Source organism: Myzus persicae, unplaced genomic scaffold, assembly GCF_001856785.1.
Source record: "Myzus persicae strain clone G006 unplaced genomic scaffold, MPER_G0061.0, whole genome shotgun sequence".
NCBI classification, from domain to species: Eukaryota; Metazoa; Arthropoda; class Insecta; order Hemiptera; family Aphididae; genus Myzus; species Myzus persicae.
The window spans coordinates 718,671-741,947 of record NW_019104200.1 but is presented as its reverse complement, the minus strand read 5'-3'; the positions used below and the strand labels follow the sequence as shown (position 1 = coordinate 741,947).

The window sequence follows — 23,277 nt, the reverse complement described above, 5'->3', positions numbered from 1 at the left end:
CATTTATATTTAATCCGTGTATATATTTCATGTATTTGCACCGAGCCTTCCGTTTTACTTACAAATCACCGAATATTTTATAGTCATTGTAACTTGCAATGACTTAAAAATATTTGGTGGGAACGGGAAGCCGAGACAGCTTTTGGTCGGGAAAACGACCTCCTGGTTCCTACACACAGGCTAAACAACAAGCTGCTACCTAATCTATTTGTGCTTTCTGGCGCAACTCGGCCACACGTGTATATATTATTATATATTATACAACGAACGTGGCTGATATAATTGCTATACGTTAGCGCGTGTCTATTGTTTAAGTAGTAGGTAAGTGTTATGGTGTTAAGGCCGACCGTTTAGTGTCTTACTGACTTACTCCCCCGACAAATAAGACGTTATATTATTATTTGTCGTCAAGGGCGTTCGCAGAAGTATAAAACGATGGAGGGGGGGAGAAGTTAAAAATCTCTGATAATACAGCACATGTTTTTGTTTTGGTTGCAAGTGATAAAACAATTAATATTAACTTGAATAGGGGTCATGTTCCCCCATAGCGCCCCCATACAGGCTCCCTTATTTGCCATGATTACTCTCTTGTACACACACATTATGTCAATTGTCAGTGCAATAACATTATTAATTGACATTCCTAGACGTGTAGTCGTTCATAGATTAAAGAATACGGTTGTGGACGTTGTGATGTAGTAAACTTAAATGTGTCTGAGTGGCTGACGGTATATTATTATTATCGTGTTATAACTTATACACGTCTTACATACACCGTATTACATAGATACTGCGCAGTAGACGTGTGTCGTCGTGTGAGCGTTTTTCCCCATTCGATTTCGCGCGCGTGCATCGCTGCCGACACGGATTTCCCTCCGACGTTTGGATAGTTGGCGGCACCGTTGCCACGGTGGGCGGGGGCCGAGAATCGAACCTCCGCTCGCCCCCCTGCCCACCCAGATCGTTGCGCGCATTCACCGCGCGCGCCGACAACAACACTGCGGCCTCGTCCTTCAGTGGGCCCGTCCGTAACATTCTGGGTCGTCGTTTCGACTGGAAATTTTTTTTTAAACGCGTTTTTTTCCCCTTTAACTTTTTTCCCGGTCGTCAATCGTCGGCGCTGGACTTTTACACATTTCCGTCGGTCCGTCGCGTTTCGCGTTCCCCGGACAGACAGGCGTGCGTGACCAGCCCCACGGCGGCAGCAAATCTCGTCTCGGGGGCCGGACAGATACACACGGAAGGACCTGCTGCAGCTGTACTACGTCGTCGTCACCGTCGCACCGTCACGTTCTAGGTGAGTTTTCCGACAACCGATCGTTATTGTAGAAATATATTTTGTATGGATAATCGCGAAATCTCCAAACGGTGTCCCGCGATCGGGATGCCGCCGTAAAATTTTCGTGAGGAATGTCGGAAGGCGTGCATTATCGACGGTGTGGTGATAGCGGCGTCCGACGTTCGAGCGCGCGCATCTCGATGCCGCCGCGGGCTCAATATGGCCACCACCTGCATTGCGCGCGATGGGTTCGCGCCATTTTAACAGTCCTACCGTCGCTGCCTTCGTCAATCGGTTTGGGTGCTTCTGGACTTTTAAACGAATTCGATCAAAGTTTCGAGTCTGTCGCAAAACTCTTCTGTCGACTGTGACCAAAACGAACCGTTCACTTAATCACCAACCATCAACCGAGCCTAAAATTCTCAAACAAACATAGATAAGATTTCTAAGGTCCCCTTGGATGTCGACTTTTTTGAGTCTGCGACCCCCGATTTAGCCGTTTCGTGCACTCTCTAATAGACCAGAACATTTTGTTGAAGTCAAGTTGGCTTTTTCATTCATAGATTTTAGAGATAGTTGTCCTTTGAAGACCATAGGAACATAATGTTATTATGAGGCTTATATAATATAACATATTATGAGTATGTTACTTGATAAGCCACAAAGACCCAATGAAGAATTATAGTCTTATATGACACTTCAAATAAATTATATCTTCTATTTTAAGTAAAAGTCTAATTTAATTGTTTTCTTTATTTCCCGAGCTATTTCCTGTACCTTTGAAAATGTTGAATATAAAAACTACTAGGTATTTTGAACTTTTTCTAATTTGAAAATTGATTTCTACATACATTTTTAATCTTAAATTATTAAAAGTCTCAATTTCAATACTTTAGGATGATTAAAATCAATCGTTTGTCTAATAATTTTGTTTGCAGGTATGTCTAATTAGTAACTATTAATCAGATGTGTATCTAGATTTCACTCTGTATTTTTTGTGTATAGGTAGATTTAGGTAGATGTATTATTAGTGTCATCTGAAAATAATTAAATTTTGTGTTGTGTGTATGGCACCTTCAAATATTGAGATTGCATTTCGTAGATGTATTTTTTCGTGATTTTCTTGATAGTTTTCCATTTGTAAAAGGATCTACTGGGCATTGACAACAAACTTAATTTTTAATTAACCTATAAGTGTAGGTACTGTTCCTTGTGCAGAACTCAATTCTAATTTAGATATTAACCATAAATTATCTCTTAATATTGAATTAAAAATACTGAATTTTATATAGGAAATATTAAGTGTTTCTATATTAAACTAAACTTACAATTATTGTTTTAGGTATTGTAATTAATTTTCCTTTAACATTTATCAATAATAATAAGCAAATGATGATAAGTTAATGTATTATATAATACATAATAGTGTACTGGATGTAATGTAATTACTTATATTAAATATTAATATCAAGTTCACATTTAAAAGTACTCAATTAATATTTTATTGTACTGTGTATAATTAAAATGAATTGCTCTAATATTATAGGACAAATTTTGGCATCTGTTATTATATTATTCCAAAGTCCCAAATAGTTTTGTTATCTAATCTTAATATTTCTGACATTGTGTTGGCTAGTGTGGGCTTTGAGTTCTAAATGTTCTTGTTATTGAAGAATACTGAATACATTGTCTCTAAAAATAAATTAAAATGTCACTGATCATTACTATTTCTAATAATAATAATTAGGTAATAACTAATACCTAATATAATATTATATATTAGATTACATAAATTATACAAAACAAGATTATTGCTCGGAGTTGCACTTAATTCATTATTGTTTAGTCACTTGCCTACTTATAATTAATTTCAATATTACCTGAATTGTATCCAGAATTTGTGTATTTGTACATAATTAAGTAGGTACCTACCTACAATTAAACAAATTATATTTATGAGTAGGGAATGGGTTATATTATTTTTATTTATTCTATAGGTTCATTCAGCCATTCATTTTTTTTACTAAAGAAAAAACATCGATGATGTGACTATTGACTTATTTTACATAGGTATAGGTAGGACTTAAATAATTTAAACCAAATCGTACAATTTAATATTTTTCGTAAATAATAATATATTTTGGATGAATTTTTTATTGGGGCATAGTGCATCGTGAAGGTGCCTAGGTATGTTGTATTTTTGTTGGGCCTCTTGAGTGTCTACATTCTGAAATGATGTGTTTGATCGAGCTTGGATGTCCGCATGTAAGACATGTTCTTGGTGGCTCCTTTTTCCTGAGATTGCCATGCGTGCAGTGTGTATGACCTATTCTGAGGCGATTTATTACAACTTCGTCTCTTCTTTTGAGAGACATTGGGTTATTCCATTTTTTTTTTGTTTAATTTAGTGTTCATTTTTAGCCATTCCTTTTGTCATTTATTTTTAACTTGGGGTTGTAGATAATTTTTTTTATAGCCGTCTGATTTATATTTTATATTCCAGAGGGTTTGTTGATGTGGGTTATTGGACTTTTCCTTGGCAAGTATGTCAGCTCTTTCATTACCAGTTATTCCGCAACGCCCAGGTATCCTTGAAACGTTTATGTTATTGTTTGATTCAGAGTTTAATTTATTAGTCAAGTTGATTATTTTATCAACGATACATTATCGTTATTAATATTACTATGACTAGATAAAGTGCTCACTGCTCATGGAATCAGTTAAAATGATGTAGTTTTTATTTTGCAACTTGGCATTTATTTCAGCCATTTATTGTTTAGTGAGTATAGTAATTTAATGAGTGTCCACTTTTATTTATCAAGGGGTTTTTGTTGTACTTATTTTTATCTACCTCAATATTTGTCATATTTGTTAAAAATGTAACTACATACTATTATTTATACATATACAATTAATAATCCATTATTCCAATATTAGGTTAATTAATACCTGTATATAATAAATGTATATAAGTATTAAAATATGTAGGTGTGCTAAAAATAAAAGGAATTTAATATTAAAGGTCAAACATTGCCGATTTAAGGTTTACAGATAGCTGTGTATTAACAAATTACAAAACAGAAAGTAACGCTGTATTGACTAAATAAATAAAGAAATTGTACCTACCTGTGAATATATTTCTAATATTTATGTTTTGTTACTGATTTATATTTTTTTGTTATAAATTTATGTTGTTAGTAAAACTATTATGTTATTATTTTTAGTATTCATTACGAGCACAGAAAACGATTGAGAAAAAATGAATTCCAATACACTTAATTATTAATCGCTGTTCGCTGTAAGCAGCGACAACATAATTTTAAAACGTAAGTACCTTAAACCTACTAATCTGTCTAGTCTATTATTATCTATGTAAAATCAACTTTGGACATGGATGCCAAAAAAAAAAAAAAAACAATTCAATTCTTATGAACTAAACAGATAAAACCATTAATGATTTACTAATAAGGTACCTAATAGGTATAATATTTAAATACTTTACAATCCATATAATATCAGATATTAATATAAAATATCAGGTATCATTTTAAAGAATACATGTAGGCATTTCTATTTGCAACCATCTTTATAGAGGTTTAAAAACACACTTGTGCAAATACATTTTGGTGTTTGGTTTTGGCATGCATGTATGTTATCTGGCATTCATTTTAATTGCACAAAGTTTAAACATATACTTGGTATTAATGTTTTAATTAAATTATATATTGTTCTATAATATTACCTCATAAAGTATGATTGATATTTTAACTCAAAAAAATCTCTTTAAAAATAGATCTATATTATTCATGTCAGACGGCCGCAGTACAAGTAAACAAATAACGCTTATCTTTTTTCTCTTATTAGATATCAACATTTAATAAATATTATTTACTGGATTATGTTATAATACGTATTGTTTAGGGTTCATGTACCTGACAATTTTTGTTAAGGGTACACACATAAATATACAATTATGAGGTGTATCTACAGTGATGTGCCCACGTATACCCTCCACTACATCACTGGGTAATATATGTATAAACAAATTTGGTTGAATCTTGGTTTATTAAAAAAAAATTCTAGCCATAGATACTTAAATTGATGTTTACTTATTTATCTCCTTTTAAAAAATAATAATCTAAAGCAACAATAGATAGAATCAAGATTTTCAAGAAGAAAAATTTGATACGTACCACCTCGTATCGAAGTCTGAGTCCGATACGGGTCGGTACGTATCGCTTGTATACTGCACGTGTAATTTCTTGAATGCTCAAAATTGCCTCGATACGTATCGATACACTCCAAATTCTTCCTTGAAAATCTTGAATGTTTCATTATTAATTATATTTTAAATGTTTATGAAATAAATCGTTATTGATTTAAAATGTATGTAGATAGAATCTAATTGTGTATGATAACATTTATTTTATTGACATTTCCCAGAACAAATAAATACACGGAATTAAAAATTAGTAAAATATCTTAGTTTTTATTAACATAAATGATTAGGTAAATGGTTAGTAACAGGTACTTGTTGTTCAAGAGGAGTACCTACCTATTTCATTTTTGAACATTTTATTACTTAATTTGTTGTCAATATAAATTAGCAAACTATGTAAAATAGTAAAATCATAGCATAATAATTACTGTTTTTGTTCTTTTTTCAGCCAAAGAAAACCAAAAATGCTCCACTAAGCATCTATCCCCTCTTAAAGAAGATGGGATACTCAACTACATACTCATCAGCTCAATAAATAACCTTTTTGGCTGTTTTGTACTTTTTTTTTATTTAGTTTAACTTTCAACTTAAATTTTTAAATTCATACTCGATACATTTTAAATTAAAATCATTTTATTTGAAAACTGAATTTACAAGGTAAATTAATTTAAATACATCCAACTGGTAAATTATCATTAGTCTTATAATAATATATGATTTTTTTTTCCAGTCATATAACCATCAAAAGTATGTCCCACAGTCATTTTTTAACCAAAGAAAACTTTCCCAGCTTTTGTAAGAAGTTGTCCGAACTTGAGTGGACAATGGATTCATCATGTACGGAAAAACCTGAATCTTCATCTCCTGCTTATTCTTTTTTGCCAACGGCCCGGAATGTACCCAAAAGTGATTATCATCCTAAAGAATCTTATCAACGTTTTTTAATTGATTCTAACGAAGACAACACTTTAATTGAAAAATATCTAAAACAAGAATGTGACACTTATAAGTTGTTTAGTGGTCCACCAATTAATCCTCCGTTATTTACTGACGAAGGACGTGGTTCTAGTATTGAAGATTCTCCAAAATCATTTTCATATTTTTCAAAAACTAATTGCTCTTACATGGATAAAAGTATTTGGGCACAAGATTCTGGTAATGATAGCTGGCCTGATGCTTTTTTGCCACTGGATATTAAGGAAGAAACCACATGGAAAGAATTGAATACTGAAATCAAAAAGGAGCCAATGTCATGGGCAGTTATCCAACGTCCAGCCAAAGAAGATAAATTCAAACCCATTAATCAATTGGTTGATGCTGGTGCAGCAACTTTTCCAGATGGCTCACAATTTGAAATTGATCTATCATATGAAGCATTTGACGCTGTCGAAGTTGAAGGGAAACTGTACATTGGTAAAGATGAATTTAGGCGTACAGATGATGGGTTGTTGTATAAAGTCTGTAACCAAGATAAAGGTAAATTATTGTTTTATCCTTGATAGATAACAAATTAATAAATACTCTATAGTAAAATATTTGTTAACTTTAGGTACACAAACGGACAATTGGGATGATGATGAAAATGTTTTAGTAACACGTACTGCTAGACGACATTACCATTTTCCGATATTCCAGAATTGGCACACATCTCAATCAGGCGATAATCAAGATCTGCTTAGTGACTTTTTTAATCCACAACGGGCACGTGAAGTCAGAAGTGACATGGATGACAGACCTCAAATGATAGATATGCTTCGCAACATTATGGGCATGCAACATATATGGGATAAGCCAACTATGTGCAATGAAATTGATGCTTATCCAGAACAAAACTTATACATACCAACAACATGCAATGAACTGGCTGCTACCTACACAATGTAAGGTTTTAGAATTATGTTCAAAATGTAATTATCTAAAAATATTGGTTTTTATTATTAGATTGCAGTCAGATAGTGGTTCAGAAAGTTCAGATGATATAGACAATAATTGTGGTACACTATTCCGTAATTCGCGAACTTAAAAAGGCATAATTAATTTTGGAAATTGCAAGATTAAATCAACACTGTAATATTTTGTTTTGCCGTGCACCGTTTGTGTTTTTTTGTCGAGACATGTTAGACTCATTAAGGTTAGGTTATACATATTTTTTCTTTGGGACAAAAAACTATAATATTTTACATTTGTATGATCTATAACTTATAGTTTTGGTCGATAAGTTATTTGTTTAAAATTGTATTTAAAAACAAAATAAAAAAAAAGAACAAAACGTCAAAAACCCTTAAAAAAAAAATATATATATATATTAAAAATAAACATACAATAATATATATTTATATCTTATGGATAGACCTAAGGCTCTAAAATATTACCATAATATGGGTTATTTTCTTAGGTTAAAGAAATTATCCCATTTGAATAATTTGCTTTGATTAATGATGTATTTCTTTTTAATGTGTTCAAAACTGTCAAGACATTTTAAGAATTTATCATTTTATTAGCCCAATGGTAGCAATATTTTGTAATTAATCAATTTTATTTTGAAGTAAAAAGATAATAAAATATTAAAATGGAGAAATACCCGAAAATTGAAGCTAACAAGATATTAAGAGTTAGGTTAGGCGTCTATGAGCGAATATACCCTATTCAAAAGTGAGAAACTGGACAAATTTCTCTGGATTTTTTTTATGGAGAATATTTTGGTGAATTCAATGTATTTTAAAATTACTTGACCTCAAAAGTTTTTTATCTTATTTGATCTTAAACATACCTGAAATTATTTTAAATTGATAAATATTGTGGGTCAAATTAAGTTTAAAAAAAATGTGTTTATTCTAGGAATTTATAACTAATCACCATTCATATAAAAATAATTTTTCTTTTGAGTCTGTAAATCCTGGTCATAAGTTTGTCCAGTTCAGTTAGAAGATATCAAAAAGACGGGTCCCGATTTTTTTTAAATATGGCGCCCGAATATTTATTTGACACTCGTATATGTATACACACACACACACATACATACATATATATATATATACATATATGTATTTTTTTAGTTTAAAGTGAAATAAAAGTTATTTTTTCTGATAAAACAGTCCGAAAACCGTTTTCGGCCCTGATTTTTAATAAAAAAGCGCCTTGAGTTTTATGTTAACAAACTATTTTTTTTTATTATTATTATTTTTGTTTATTACACACAGTTAACCAAAGTGCCTTTTAGAAACTTGTATAAAATTTGAATTTTTCATTTTGTGGAGGGGGTTAATGACTGAATCAATCGCTCTTTTGTTTATCGGTTATTATAAAACTGAACTTAAGCCGATAAATACACGAATAATATATCAAAAGATGCGCACCCCTTTATAATTATTATTTATGTATGTGTTAAAATTCATATACACCAAGACCCACATAATATACATAAATCATTTTTTTTTTATTGCTTTTATGTGTGTATTTGTATATGCACACATGTATACATGTATAATTTTTTTTTTGCAAGGCCGAAGAAATATTGTTTTTGTGCATTTGTTTTGTTAAATTTGTTATTTATTTAAAAATGTTTTTAATACATTTCGCAAGGGATGGAGCACAAAATTATAAGAAAATTTGCTTTTGTTATTTTATACTCTACCTTGATTTGTCTTGACAGTTTAGAACAAATATTATGTTAATCAAGTTTGAAAGAATCTATATAGTATATTAAAAAAAGTACTTAAGAGGTTGTAAGACCTTTTTAGGTAATAAGTAATTACTAATTTTTATTTATATATATATATATATATATAAATATATACACACAATTTAGGTACATATTTTAGTATGTGAATTTAAAGAGTTTTTATTTCAAAAAGAATAAAATAAAATTTTGTTAGGGCATTAAAAAGAAATAGAGTAAAATATATTCACAATTTATAGGAAAAATGTGTGTGTACAATTTTTAAAAAAAATTTTACTTACTAACTGCAAGTTTTTTTGAATTATTTCACTTGAATGACGCAGTTCAAGTATTTAAAAGTTTGGAGCTATATAAATTATAATTTAAAAACTGTAACATTTCAACTTTTTTTTATCAAATAATTAATGTTGATGTACCCCAGTACCTCAGAAGCCTGGGTTCTTTTAGGTACCTCGGGTAAAAAACACACTGTTTTTATATGAATATATAGTCTCAATACTCTATTTTAAAATGTGATTAAAAGAAGATTAAAAGAATCAACTTTGCTGTCCAAATTAAAAATAACATCATTTCTAAATTTATATTCTTATTTTAATTTGTAAAAAAATTTAATTTTATAAATTAATGGTATTTGGTTCATATAAGAAAATACCATTTTATGCAATTTTAAGTTAAAATTTTTTTACTCTTTTATCAGTGAATATAATTATTTTAACTTTGTTCCAATGTTGAATGTAATAAATATCAATATACAATTTTAAAATACATTATATCTAATAAAAAAATAGTTATTCAAATATTTCAATTAACATTATCAAGTGCAGTCATGATTCCATGGGTTTGACATTTTTATTTAATATCTAAAATATATGATTTATTTAATTATAACTATATTTCTTTTAGAAGGTTAAAAAAAATGTAGAGAAAAAATATATCATTCTTATTTGAATATTTTGCTTTAAAAATTTTATTTTTTAAGTTTTTTTTAAAAAATTTTTTTTAACAATTATTGTAATAAGTATACAATCAATATTATTCTAGTACATAAAAAATTTAATTCATTTAGTAAAATATTTTGTTTTTATTTTTAGTCGTTGTTAAATAAATGTTATCATATTGTAGAATATTTATCATATGACAAATCTTGTCAAAAAAAGGATTCACACCAGTTCTTATGATAAAAATATAAAACTATGCAAAGTACATTGTATTTCAATAAAATAATCTTAAACTATCTGGGAAACTGCAAATAATAATAATTTTTCCAAAAATTAATCTTGTTTGGTCAACAATTCCTTTTAAAATTATTATTACTATGCTATAACTTAATTTAAATGTATTTTCTGTAAGGAATAAAAGGAATTTAATAGTTAAATTGACTTCATACTTTATTATAACTGAAATATTACACTATGAATATATAATCTTTATAATATAAATTTGATATATTCTCTATAAAGTATCTAGTCCAAAACATAAAATTATAATTATATGTTTTGATTTAATTTTATCAAAAAAAAAAAAAATTAATTATAGAAACTAATTTAATATAATCTCCCAAATTTTAATATTATATCATGATGTACAGTTAAATTACAAAACTTGAAGGAGGTTTTAATATTTAAATCAAACGATTTATTTTTAATTTTAGAATGTATAATTGTATTGTAATTATCTAACAACCTAATTCTCGAATAAAGTATAGTATATATTACATAATATATTAACTCATATTCAAGTGTAATCATTCATTGTGCACTTAAATTGATATGTGATTTAATATGTCTTTACCGGTTTGTTTATTTGATTTTCCTACAGGTTTTTTTTTCATTATAAAGTAATATTTCCTTTCATTATGTAACATTTGCTACCAATTTGTAGTAAGAATACTATATTATATAATAAAAATCATGTTTTTGGCGAATTAGATACATTTTTTGTTTTCAAGTGTGTATTTGGTAGGCATAAATGTGATTTTTTGTTTTGTTGTTCAATCCTGGAATATTAATAATTTAAAAAGAAATTGATTGTTACAATTTTGATTTTAAGATAATATGAATATATATGATGTAACCGGTTTTTAGTAATCTAATTTTGACATTTTAATTTTACACTTGATATTTAATATTTATTTTTTAAATTTTCAAAGTAAATATTATTAATATTACTATTGCATGTATAAAACATTTAATATAATATATTGTACTCTATATTATTTATAATGTTAGTTGGTTGGACAATGGATATGAGACAAATGAAAATAGTTGTCAAAATATTTTTGAGGTGTAAACAGAAAATTGATTTAATAAAGTAACTATGAATGGAGTATTATTATTTATGTTAATATTGTTTGAGTAGACCCTCTTGATTTCAGTTAGTGGGTAAACAAGGTTTCAAAACGGCAAGTTGACTATGGACTTGCTAACAACGAAACCATTGAACAGACCTGAATTAATTATTTAGTATTTTAAAAATTTGAAGAGCCAGGAAATGTCATTCTATAGAGTAAAATATCATGTGATGCACAGCTTGTAAAATTTTTTTAGGGAGGGAGGTTTCTTATTTTCTTACATGAGTGATTGCTTCAATGTAATAAAATGTAAATGCATCTGCTTGGAATCTTCTGTATATTCTGTATGTTGTTTATAAAATAAATTAATTGTATAAACAACTGGCGGGTAAGTATTATGTACCTAATTAACTTGACATCATTATTCATAAATTTAAAAGACAAGTACATAAATATTTTTTTAAGTTATTGAAAGCAGAAAATAATATACATTGTAAGTTTGTAATACTCCTACCTCGTTCTTTTGAATAAAGGGGTTTTCAAGTTGCAATATTTATTCTTAAGAGAGGATGTCTTTGTAATATTTGTTTTGTTACTCAGACCCATACTGATAATCACCTAAAATTGTTTTTATGTGATTTGAGTAATCTTAGAGTAACATCGCCAATCACACAAATTAAGGAGTACAATATTTTTAAGGTATGACTTATTGGTTTTATATTTTTACTATTATTATTAAAATGAAAAAAAGATAGTTGTAAATAATGTTTTAATTATTTTGTTACAATATTTAGACAAATATTAATATGTTGTACACTCAAAATTATTAGTATGTATTGTTTTTGTAATTAGTGATTTACTCTAAGATTACTCAAAAACATAAAAAAATGATTCTGCATAAATGCGTTTTGTCCATGTTTGTGGGCCAGAGAGAAAAACCAAACAGTACACTGACATTCTCTTAATATTGGTCGTATAAGCTTTTGATATAATCACTAATTATTCGACTTCTATAAAATAAATAAAATAACCAATTTACTTAGATGTGTATTACACTTACAGTAGATCGACAAAATACCTTTTATTTTTTGCGAAAAAGGAAGGTTAAATAAAATTAATATAAAACTTGCCCTCTCTAGTGGTATCTTTTAATAATAAGTTGTAACTTATATTATATGTACCTAAACAATTTATTTTTTCAAATTTATATAACTTCAAAATGAATAAAATATTATGAAAGAAAAAATAATCTCTTGGATACTGTAGTGTTTCCTACAAACCCAATAATATGTAAATTTGCTTTAATTTAAACTGAATAAACTGTACCTAGTAAGATGTAGTACATAGATTTCAAATGTTAGCCCATTCGTAAGGCCCACGTAGCTTTAAAATTAATTGCCATCGTTCAATTTGGAAAAAAAAATATACCTACCAGTTATACAGATGATAATAATATTATATTACTAATATATCTTACCTGCCTTATTTATCTATAAATATAAGAATCTAACTCGATTTTGGAGACGAAGAAAACCGGTTTTGAACCCTCATTATAATAATAATTAACTCATTTTCATACATTCACCGATAACGATGTCTGTTGCTTTTTTTTCTTTTTTTTTTTAATTTCATAATCGTTGTATTATTTGTATAGCCAAAAAATAGTCATATGTTTTTAAATTAAATTATAAAATAATAATTTTTTCCGGAGGAAGATCGGGCTTCTAGTTAGGTATATCTTTGCTTGGAGTAGTGACGGATTTCGCATTTTTATGGTGTGCTCCTTAGGTAGGTGTCTACTCATTATGAACAACTTCGAGGTAAAAACAAATTATCCCTATTCTGTGGTGGTACAGTCTACAATTAATACGTTTTATATAAATAAATACAGTTAATAGTTCATTATTCTATGTTTATCAAATATTCATATCCATAATATTTTATCATATAGGTTTGGTACCTAATATATTGTACAGTTAAGATGTTTATAGTTAATATTTATAATGAAAATAAGGGATCAGATTTAGAGGCAATGTAATCAATAAAAAAATGTATTTAAAATATTAAAAAAGGCGAAAAAAAGCATTTAAAATGTAAAAAAGGCAAAAACAAGCATTTAATTTAATTTACCAATATGAAAAGGAATTATAAAAAAAATTACTTAAAAGGCGGGTAAGACGGGTAAGTAGAAGTCGCTCTGTTGTACATAATGAGGTCACTGTAATGGATGGTATTAAATTTGTATTCAATGATATATCATTGCATACGATTATACGAAAAACGATTTTGAGCGTAGACGGTATGCCAGTCTAGGATATTATACCCTTTTTATCAATATGGTAGCCGGTAAGTTGAATTAATAGTATCCTTAAATTATCAGTGATGCTGGAAAATTATTAAACATACTTATGTGAAATTGGGCTGTTTTGAAACCGAATTACAACAAAATGATAAACGTTATTCCCTGTGTTAACATGTAATTCTGTCCAAATTTGAACTTAAAACGTCTGTAAAAAATATCTGTGTGCATAGATTTTTTAGTTACGGAAAAACTGCTTAATTGGAACCTTGTTTTAAATTCTAAACTTGATAAATATTGTCAAAATTTGAACTTTAAATGATTATCAAAAAAAATCGTGCCTATATGTATTTTTAAAATTTTTCAACTGCTATTGTAACAATATATTAAGAGTTTTATATTCAATTTTCATGCTTTTTGACCCAACTATACAATTTTGTTGACATTTATATATTAAAATCAAAATCAAAATTGAAAGTGTCCGTCAACAGCTTAGAACGAGTCAAAATATTTTAAAAAATGTATCAAGTATATGAATTGATAAAATAAACATATGATGTAAATTTCATGTGTCTACAGTAATTTTTTTTTTGAATTATAGCAAAATAAGAAAATCGCTATAAGAAAAATTGAGTGAATTATCCAATAATGTAAAAATGTCAACTTCAAACTCTCATAAAAATTTAATTTGACTTTCTGGTAGAATTTTTTAATTCTTAGATATAAAAAGATTTTTGTTATGAATTTCTTATTGAATATAATTTGTTAATTTTCGTGATTTTTACGAATTTTGTCAAAATTCTAAGTTTATACGCTCATAAAAAATTATTGTGGATTTACGCTCAATTTTTTTTTGATTTGCACTGACAAAAACTTACGACGAACCTTGTATTACATTTACAAGTTTTTTGACTGAGCGAAAAATTATTTATCGACATTAGTTTAAAAAATACAAATAATTATCGAAAATGGCATATGTCTAAATAGTTCAACACAAGTCAAAATATTTTGAAAATTTTATGGCGTATAGAAAATGCGAACACAAATGTTCAGTGAAAATGTCATGTATCAATACGGTAATTTTTTTTAGAGTTACACTAAAAACCAAGATCGATTTTTTCGAAAATTGGTTTTGCTTAAAAATTCCCGTTTTTTCTTAATTTTTTATTTATTGTTCCTTTTGCTTTTGAAAATGATTGGGAATTTTAAATTTTGACCTCCCGAATGCACCAACTAAGTTCACTTGTCTACCAGAAAAGTTGCTGTTGAAGAAAATCGAAGCACTTTTACAACAAGAAGCCGCGATGACACAAAAAAAAAAAATTATAAAACACACATAATTTTAAAATCAATATACTCATCGCTCCGCTCAGAATCTAAAATGCACTATTATTTACTTTAGATAAATTGTCTTCAGTAAAACGTTGACGGCGGTTTGGGCTTAAAATATTTTTGTAGAAAGAAAATGATCTTTCTACTTCCACGAAAGTTATTGGGGGTATATTTCATACATAAATAATAATCAGTTAAATTCAGATTAATACTCATTAATTCGTCATCGTTTGTTGTTACTTGTTTCTCCAATTAATATTGAGTTGATTTTTTTGATGTTTTCCTATCTTTTGTTTCTCGGCATTACTTTATTGAATTTATCCAAAATCAATTTAGCCACTTCGCCACTACATTCCTCGAGTTTAGTGTTTAATCTGTATATTATTCCATAATATCTACACTTTTTGATAATAATATACCTAAAACACAACAGTTTATTTTAATTTATAGGTAAATAATATTTGTTCCTCTAACCAAAAGCTCTTTATATACATACAATACATTGTGGTCAATTTGTAATTTAGTTGTTTTTTTTTGAAATTTCAAATAGGTACGAGGTACTTTTACTTAGTGCATGCGGTATTCGAGACTTTTATAATATTACTCATTAGTCATTGGGTATAAAACTAATATAATTAAAATTGAGAAGGTGCTAAACACTACGAAGAATATATTATTGTTAATTAGAATAGAATATAAATACATAATAAAATAATTCATATTAGATTTATCTTTTGAGGGCGTCGGAGGTGGCGCGTTTTTAGTACAAATACATAACGTAATTTAATATACAAAATATTCAAATACATTACAGGAAAAAATTTCACACCCCACATGGCTGTATACAGTATTCTACAGAATAGTAGGATTTTGTAAATTTTGAGATCCTGAGAGGAGCGATGAATGTATTAATTTTACAATGATGTTTTTTTTTTAAATTAAATGAAATGAAATTTTTGTTTCTGTGTACACGTCAGTGATCAAAATAATGCTTCAATTTTCAACTTCTATTGAATCCAGTTAGTGCATTCGGGAGGTCAAAATTTAAAATTCTTATTAATTTCCAAAAGCACAGGAAAAAAAAAATATTTATTAAAAACGAAAATGTTTACCCAAAATCGGATTTAAAAAAAAGTGATTTCGATTATCAGCATACAACTGCCGCAGTAATAATAGTCTGTATTTTGAAATAAACAATATTATTATAGACTATAGTACTTAGTACCTACAGACGTACAATAATTACTAATTAGTAGTAACCGAATAACTAATGGCCAATGGCTAATAACTATTTAATATTTAGTCAACGACAATTATCATATAAACAAACAAATAATTATTGTATTTTCTGCTTTGTTCTCGGGCCCAAAGAATAGTTGCATATCTATACTTATGAATCCTAAATCATGCGTCTCACGTCTTTAGTGTCGCGATCTCTGCTTGTTCCATCAATTGTAAGTGAAACGTGGTTGTTTAAGGACGCGTGTATAATACACGATTATGTTAATTGAATATAAGCAGAAAAAAACATACAATATCCTGTTTCCTTTTCACGATTCCTGTATTGGAGTGTTACAGCCGCTGTAATTACACCGGATGCAATAAAATGAGCTTATTATTATTTCGGTCTAACAATAGATCTCTAAATTGTCTTATAGGTTTGTCGGGGTTTCCTAATCAATTTGCCACGATTTAGACACCTGCAACACGGATCGTTGATCCAAATGATGACAATAACATTTAATATTATATAATATATTCATGGTACCTATATCCATCGTTTAACGAGTACAATAATTATACAAGGAAACCTAGGAAAGGGCACGAATAACGAATATCGTTTTAAACCAAGGTCCAGGGTATATAGTCGAGAAATAACATTACTATATTATGATTTGGGTATTTTGAAACTTTAAGACTTCGATCACTATACGCTAGGGCTTCTGAAAAAATTTGTCATTGGTGGGAATGAGGGTGGGAAGTATTTTTATTTTTCAATTTTTTGTTTAATTTTATCTCATATCAGTGATAAAGTGTTGTTTGGGACATATTTTCTTCCATACAGGTAGTTAGGAAGCATAACAATTATTTATGAATTATATGTAGATTGTTATAGTTAAAACTTAATCTTACAGCATTAGTTAGTATAGGTCCAGTTATAATTATTTCAATGTATACATAGTCCACCCCAGCGTACATCGACATATCGGGATATGCCGAGTGCTTCCCGTTTTTAATTTTTACCTTTTTCATAGCTCGAGTGCGTCCGCCGTCTTATCGACCACGGTCCATAGCTGTGATAGCCGATAGGTATCTGTTTAAGATAAACTAATCGAATAAAAACATGTAAGATACATATTTGACGACTGAATATGGTGATTTGAATGTACAACTATAATACTTTAAAGGTACATCATTTGTACATTTGTGACTGTAGAACACCAGAAACAGTGGGGAAATTAATTTTAACTTTGATAATAGTTAAAATAAATCGTACACTCACCCAAACTTAACGGTGTAAGCTAAAATAAATTAATAATAATAATAATAATAACAAAAATAAATAATAGTGATAAAATATTTTTGGGATATAAGCCAGTTCACCTCCTCATGGTACACCCTGGGTAACTCTAAATTAACTGTGGGATGCCTTCGGTCTATGTAAGAAATATGACCTTTTTTTCTTGGGACGCACTCTGATATCTTATTCTGCACGAATTATAAGAACATTAAAAAAGAGTCATTTCGGGGACGCACTCGGAAAACTTCCCGATATAACTAGTGCTTTTATTGTGACCGATTGGCTAAAAATTGCTCGTTACCAAATGTGTGTCTTAATGCTGATCCCCTAACAGTTATAGAATATAGGAATATGTAACAATTTATGGTATTTCGCTATAGTAATTATAGCCCAGTAAACAAATATACATATATTAAACGTATAATATACGGATACACATAATCTAAGTTACGTATAATAAACGAATATATTTAGTTGATGATAAGTAGAAATCATGGATATTTTTGGGTCAAAAGATAGATATTCAACGTATATTATGTGTGTAATAAACGTAAATTCTAACGTATATTCAACGTTTAAAATACGTTTATATTTGTGGCTAAAAATATGTTTATAATTAGTGTATATACGAGTATATTTATTTAGTTAGCAACGTATAAATTACGTTTAAAATACGTATAAATTATAATAATAGTAGTATAAATTTGGGATATGATACGTTTATCATATACGTGTATTTTGGTATAAATTTCGTGGATATGATACGTATATCATATACGTGTATTTTGGTATAAATTTCGTGGATTAACATGTAAAGATCACGTGTATATTTAGTTTATATACGAGTATATTTGGTGTAATTAGCAACATATAAAATACGTATATAATTATTATAGTAGTATATGAAATTGGGATATATGTATATCATATACGTTTATTTTAGTATAAACTTCGTGGATAAACATGTAAAAATAATGTTTATATTTAGGTAGTATATATTAGGTGTATGTAATACCTTTACTTTATGTACATTTTTAATATTACAATTTACATGGATTCAAATTCAAAATTTAACTAATGTTTATATGGATCCAGAAAGGTGTCTGTAGAAAATGTAGAATATGCACTTTTTATTTATATATGAGAATTAGGTATAGTAGTTTATTAATTTTAGTTATATATAATATAATATTAGTATTTATATAATCACAAAAATCATGTTTTAATATTAGTATAAATCAATAATTATATTATTAGGATTTCCTCTTAGGAGCCTGCTTTAGCCAATCACTCATATGCATTTTTATCAGTTTCAGTGATTCTTCAGGAAACATGAACTTCACAGCATCTGTGAAAAATATAAAATAATTAATAATTAGCTGTTCCTAAAATTCAAAGTTGTCTGGATTTAATAATAAATAATTTGTTAATTAATTACAAATTAAATCAAAATCAGTTATTTAGTTGTGTGAAAACGAAAAACAAAAACTGTATCCCTAAATAACTAAATGAATTTAAAAAGTCAATCAGATATCTTCTTACTTTTTCAAAAGTACTTTTAGTAACTTGGAAAAAAATATATAGGTTTTTAGTTGAAAAGGTAAAGTAAAGATTAAGTGGTAATTGTGAGGCAGTTTTATACTTTAACTATGAAAACTAAGCCTAACCTGATAGAAGTTGTGCTCGTGGTCAGTTTTTGATGAAATTAAAATTATTGATTTTCTACTGTATAGTTTAAAACCTGTGTAGTTTTAACCTAATTTTTTTACTTTAGAATCATACCTATTATTATTGTACAAATTTCCATTTTTCCAAATGCTCGCTTTTCTCCTCTTCCTTCCATATTCAATCCCTCGGCCATGCGATTTTCAAAAACCATCTTCATAATTTGATATGTTGTTCTTTTTGAGTCAAATGACTTTCCATTTCTGCGAATAACATTAGCCTATTTATAGGAAAAAAAAAGATATACTTTATATAATAATAAAATAATAATAATAATAAAAAAAATACAAAGATTTGTTTTAGTTCTTCATCGGCTTCAAGACTGTCAAGTTGTTCCATGGTCTCTAACGGTATTTTTAAATTTGACCGATTCATATTTTCAACAGTTTGATTTCGAGTGGTTTGGTGGTTTTGTCTGTCATTTACTTCTGCTATTAAATTTTGATTTTTCATCACATCAATTTTTATAACATTAATATCCTTTTGAAGGGAAACCATTTGATTAAACACTGAAAATATAATAATTTACAATTTTTTTAAATTTTAAACAGAGTGTAAAATGTATTTAAGGGGATTGGAAGCGGTGATTTTCTGTCTGTCTAACATATGTGGAAAATAGGATAAATAGCTATACACCTGACAAAAATTAAGGTACTTCTAGTTGTTCGATTTAAAAAATATGATGTTTAAATTGATATACAAGATTACTTTACATCATTCGAAGCATATTTTTAATATAATTAACAAATGACAAATTTATAAAATTTAAAATATTTATTATCATCAAAATATTGCTACAATTGAAAAAGTGCTCAGACTACAAAATCTCACACTTGTAACCCTAGCCCTTAAGTGAGCACCCAATCAGTCTTGCAAATGATTCATCTCAACCAATTCCTCACATTCGTCTCAAAATACTCAAATGAAAGCAGTGTCATCTACTCCCTACATGAGTATTTTAATTTTTAACCATATAATAGTGTTATAATTTCTTCAAATCAAGTTATTCAATGTTAAATAATATCATACATATGCAATTGCATACATTTGTATTATCATGCTATTTAAAAAAATATTATATTTATTACTATAAAATTATCGGAAAAATTATTATTATATTATATTTAATTTACACTAAAATTGAAGGTATATATTATATATAATATAGGTACTGTATAATTCAAATAGAGTGAAAACAATTTAATTAATTTTCATTGCATACAAGTTACATTCTTATACAAAAATAAATAATGTCCAGGAGATTTATTGATTCTACTAATTTAATCATTTTTATTTTTTATTACCTTTCATTAATGTGTGACTGATACATTGCATTTTATCCATCATATTATAACTTGACATGTTGGATGTTGGATTTATATTTGTTAAATGCTGTTGTACATTTTGGGACAATACTGTTTAGCATAAGAATATTATTATAATAATTATTAATATATTATATATAATTATTAATATATATATATATATATAATTAAGTTTACCAGTATTTTGTTCAGAATTGTCTTCATCATAATTTATTTCTGATTGTTCCACTATATCAGGCGAGTTTTCTTTACTGCTGCATATATCAAATAAGCCTAAAAAGCAAATTCAGTTGTAGTAATATTATTAATAGCTTAAAAATAAATAAAACATAAGCATTAATACATTTAGACAAATTAAACAAATTTTATATCATGTGTTTGAAATGTGTTGTATAGTGCCGGTTAGCAGTAACTGCACCATGGTGGCATTCTACAGGTTAAATTCTATCAGTTATAGTGCTCACCAGCACTTTACCGTACATAGTAAGAACGGCCCTTTAGTCTTTGAAAAAAAAAAAAAATCAATAAAAAACTAAATAATAAAATACCAGAAGGTTTTGGAGCTTTTTCTAAATCCACAGACGATACATAGTAATTGCGATGAAGTATTGAATCACTTCCGTCTGAATCAATTTGTTTATTATTATTTTTCCTTTTTAATCCTAGATTACAATTAAATGTATTATTATTTATAAGTTGTGCTGTAAATAATCAATAATCTTTTATCATACAAACACAATAAAAATATACAATGTGATTTTTTATTTACATAACACTCATTATTTGAAAAATTATTAACTTTTTTGGAATTTTTCTTTTGGAAAATGTTCTCGAATAGTCAAATCTTGGTTATTTCAGTAGTATGATATTTTTCATCCCTTTAGTTTTACCCTAATTGAGTAACAACTTTTGATTTTTAAATAGTAACCCTTTTATTTTATACCAGAAAAGTATAAGTAAGATAAGTAAGTTAATACATCTTCAAAAACTGAATGTACATTGAATGTACACAACGTACGTTAGGTTAACACAACGTTGTGTCATCAAAAAATCAACCTGAATATATAGTTATAAACATGCATTATATATGTGTGACTTTTTAAATGTATACAAGTATTAACATAACTTTGTTGATTTTGTTAATAATTAAGTTGTAAACACAACTGATTACACGTTTCTGAACTTACTTTTACTCGAGCTTTGACTTAATTCAATATCCCATGTATCTTCAGTGTTCTTGTTAGAAGAATCAAAGAACTGTTTTTTTTTACGTTTTCTAGGCTTATCTACATTTTCCACCTCGGTTGTACTGGTATTACAAAATGTTGTTAATTTTTTCTTTGCTACATCATATGATTCTGAAAGTTTTTAAATGAATACAAGAAGTTTTAATTATTAATATTTTAGCCTAAACACAATAATAAAATATGCTTAAAGTTGAATCACAAACCAGCAAACTTTTTTGGAATGCAGTCTTATTTATCCCATACATTTGTTGGTAGTTTTTGAGAGGCTGTATAGCGGGAAGCATTAGAACTTCCTGGCCACCTACAAATAAACTTTTGTAGTATCTCATCAACAATGATCCAGTTACTTGGGACTATTTCAATACATTGTTCTTCTTCCAAAAACTCAATTATAACAAACTTGTTTAATTTAAGATTTTCAATTGTAGCTACAAAATTTGCGGATAAGTATGAATCTATATTTTTAAAAGTATCAAAAATTTTTTTTAAATAATAGGTATATAAAATATTACAAAATAGCCAATTATTTATTATGTCTAAAGTAGGTATTATTACTTTCAATAGCCAATATACGTCCAAAATCTGTTATCCAATGCAGTGTATTAACTTGAACATACTTCTCTGACTTTTTTTTTGTATTGGTGAGTGGTCTATACTATTCATATATTTGACCAATAACAGGAACAGGATAACCAATCTCTAACTTTAGCCACGTGATTGGAGTAGGTATTGCTAATTTGCTGTTGTCCGAGGCAACAACAATACAATATGACTTGGTCTCCATACTAAACAAAAAAATACATAAATAACCTGTAAATATAAATACCTATTTATATAATAGATATATTTATTACAAACTAGCACTTATTATAAATTAGTTAAATTTAATAAACTATTACCTAGTTGTAAATATGAAGCAATGAACATACATAAAATTTATTTTGTTCCCATTGTAATTCTTTATCAGAAAAAGGAAAATAAGAAGCCTTGAATTTAACACTATTAATATGAAACAATTGAACTGTAGATGATATTCTACTACATTCAAATATTCCAACTGATGTAGAAGAGCAAGGGATGTTGTAAAAAGGATCAACTTTTTCAAATGCAGAACATACTAGGAAAATTTCTCTATTTCGTTCAACAATATTCTTAACGATGCATATAATATTTGATGACATAATCACACAATCATCTTTTTTGGTAATTCTTTCTTTTTCGTTTTTGAATTCGTAAAGTATATGTCGGCATGAATAAAATAGAATATTGAGTGACAGATTCAGCCCATATATTTTCTGGCAATGGACCATCATAATGATGACCATCGAGCAATGGGTACAGTGGTATTTCTGAAATATCAG

General features: G+C 27.9%; 2 protein-coding genes across 2 annotated transcripts; one reads left to right on the top strand and one right to left on the bottom strand.

The window, feature by feature from the left end:
* The first annotated feature begins 993 nt into the window (after window positions 1-993).
* Window positions 994-8,150, top strand: LOC111039896. Its single transcript, XM_022323546.1, has 6 exons — window positions 994-1,297; window positions 4,504-4,605; window positions 5,947-6,155; window positions 6,229-6,974; window positions 7,048-7,378; window positions 7,440-8,150. Exons 4-6 carry the CDS (start codon window positions 6,248-6,250, stop codon window positions 7,519-7,521), a joined length of 1,140 nt encoding a protein of 379 aa, XP_022179238.1. The 5' UTR covers window positions 994-1,297; window positions 4,504-4,605; window positions 5,947-6,155; window positions 6,229-6,247; the 3' UTR covers window positions 7,522-8,150.
* Window positions 8,151-18,818: 10,668 nt separating this feature from the next.
* On the bottom strand, window positions 18,819-22,699 carry LOC111039907. Its single transcript, XM_022323560.1, has 9 exons — window positions 22,472-22,699; window positions 22,120-22,371; window positions 21,857-22,027; window positions 21,218-21,331; window positions 20,847-20,942; window positions 20,649-20,759; window positions 19,633-19,853; window positions 19,402-19,564; window positions 18,819-18,967 (listed from the first exon to the last, which is right to left on the bottom strand). The coding sequence occupies exons 6-9, from the start codon at window positions 20,704-20,706 to the stop codon at window positions 18,873-18,875; spliced, it is 537 nt and encodes a 178-aa protein (XP_022179252.1). The 5' UTR covers window positions 20,707-20,759; window positions 20,847-20,942; window positions 21,218-21,331; window positions 21,857-22,027; window positions 22,120-22,371; window positions 22,472-22,699; the 3' UTR covers window positions 18,819-18,872.
* Between the last annotated feature and the right edge of the window lie 578 nt (window positions 22,700-23,277).

What these genes read in the sequence shown, in the direction of transcription:
- LOC111039907 (XM_022323560.1), bottom strand. Translation starts at nt 20,706, where the DNA reads ATGTCAAGTTATAATATGATGGATAAAATGCAATGTATCAGTCACACA. An exon ending in AAGAACTAAAACAAATCTTT is followed by an intron (nt 19,565 to 19,632) that starts GTATTTTTTTTA and finishes TCCTATAAATAG; the next exon opens with GCTAATGTTATTCGCAGAAA. An exon ending in AATTTGTACAATAATAATAG is followed by an intron (nt 18,968 to 19,401) that starts GTATGATTCTAA and finishes TATTTTTCACAG; the next exon opens with ATGCTGTGAAGTTCATGTTT.
- LOC111039896 (XM_022323546.1), top strand. Translation starts at nt 6,248, where the DNA reads ATGTCCCACAGTCATTTTTTAACCAAAGAAAACTTTCCCAGCTTTTGT. An exon ending in AGTCTGTAACCAAGATAAAG is followed by an intron (nt 6,975 to 7,047) that starts GTAAATTATTGT and finishes TGTTAACTTTAG; the next exon opens with GTACACAAACGGACAATTGG. An exon ending in CTGGCTGCTACCTACACAAT is followed by an intron (nt 7,379 to 7,439) that starts GTAAGGTTTTAG and finishes TTTTATTATTAG; the next exon opens with ATTGCAGTCAGATAGTGGTT.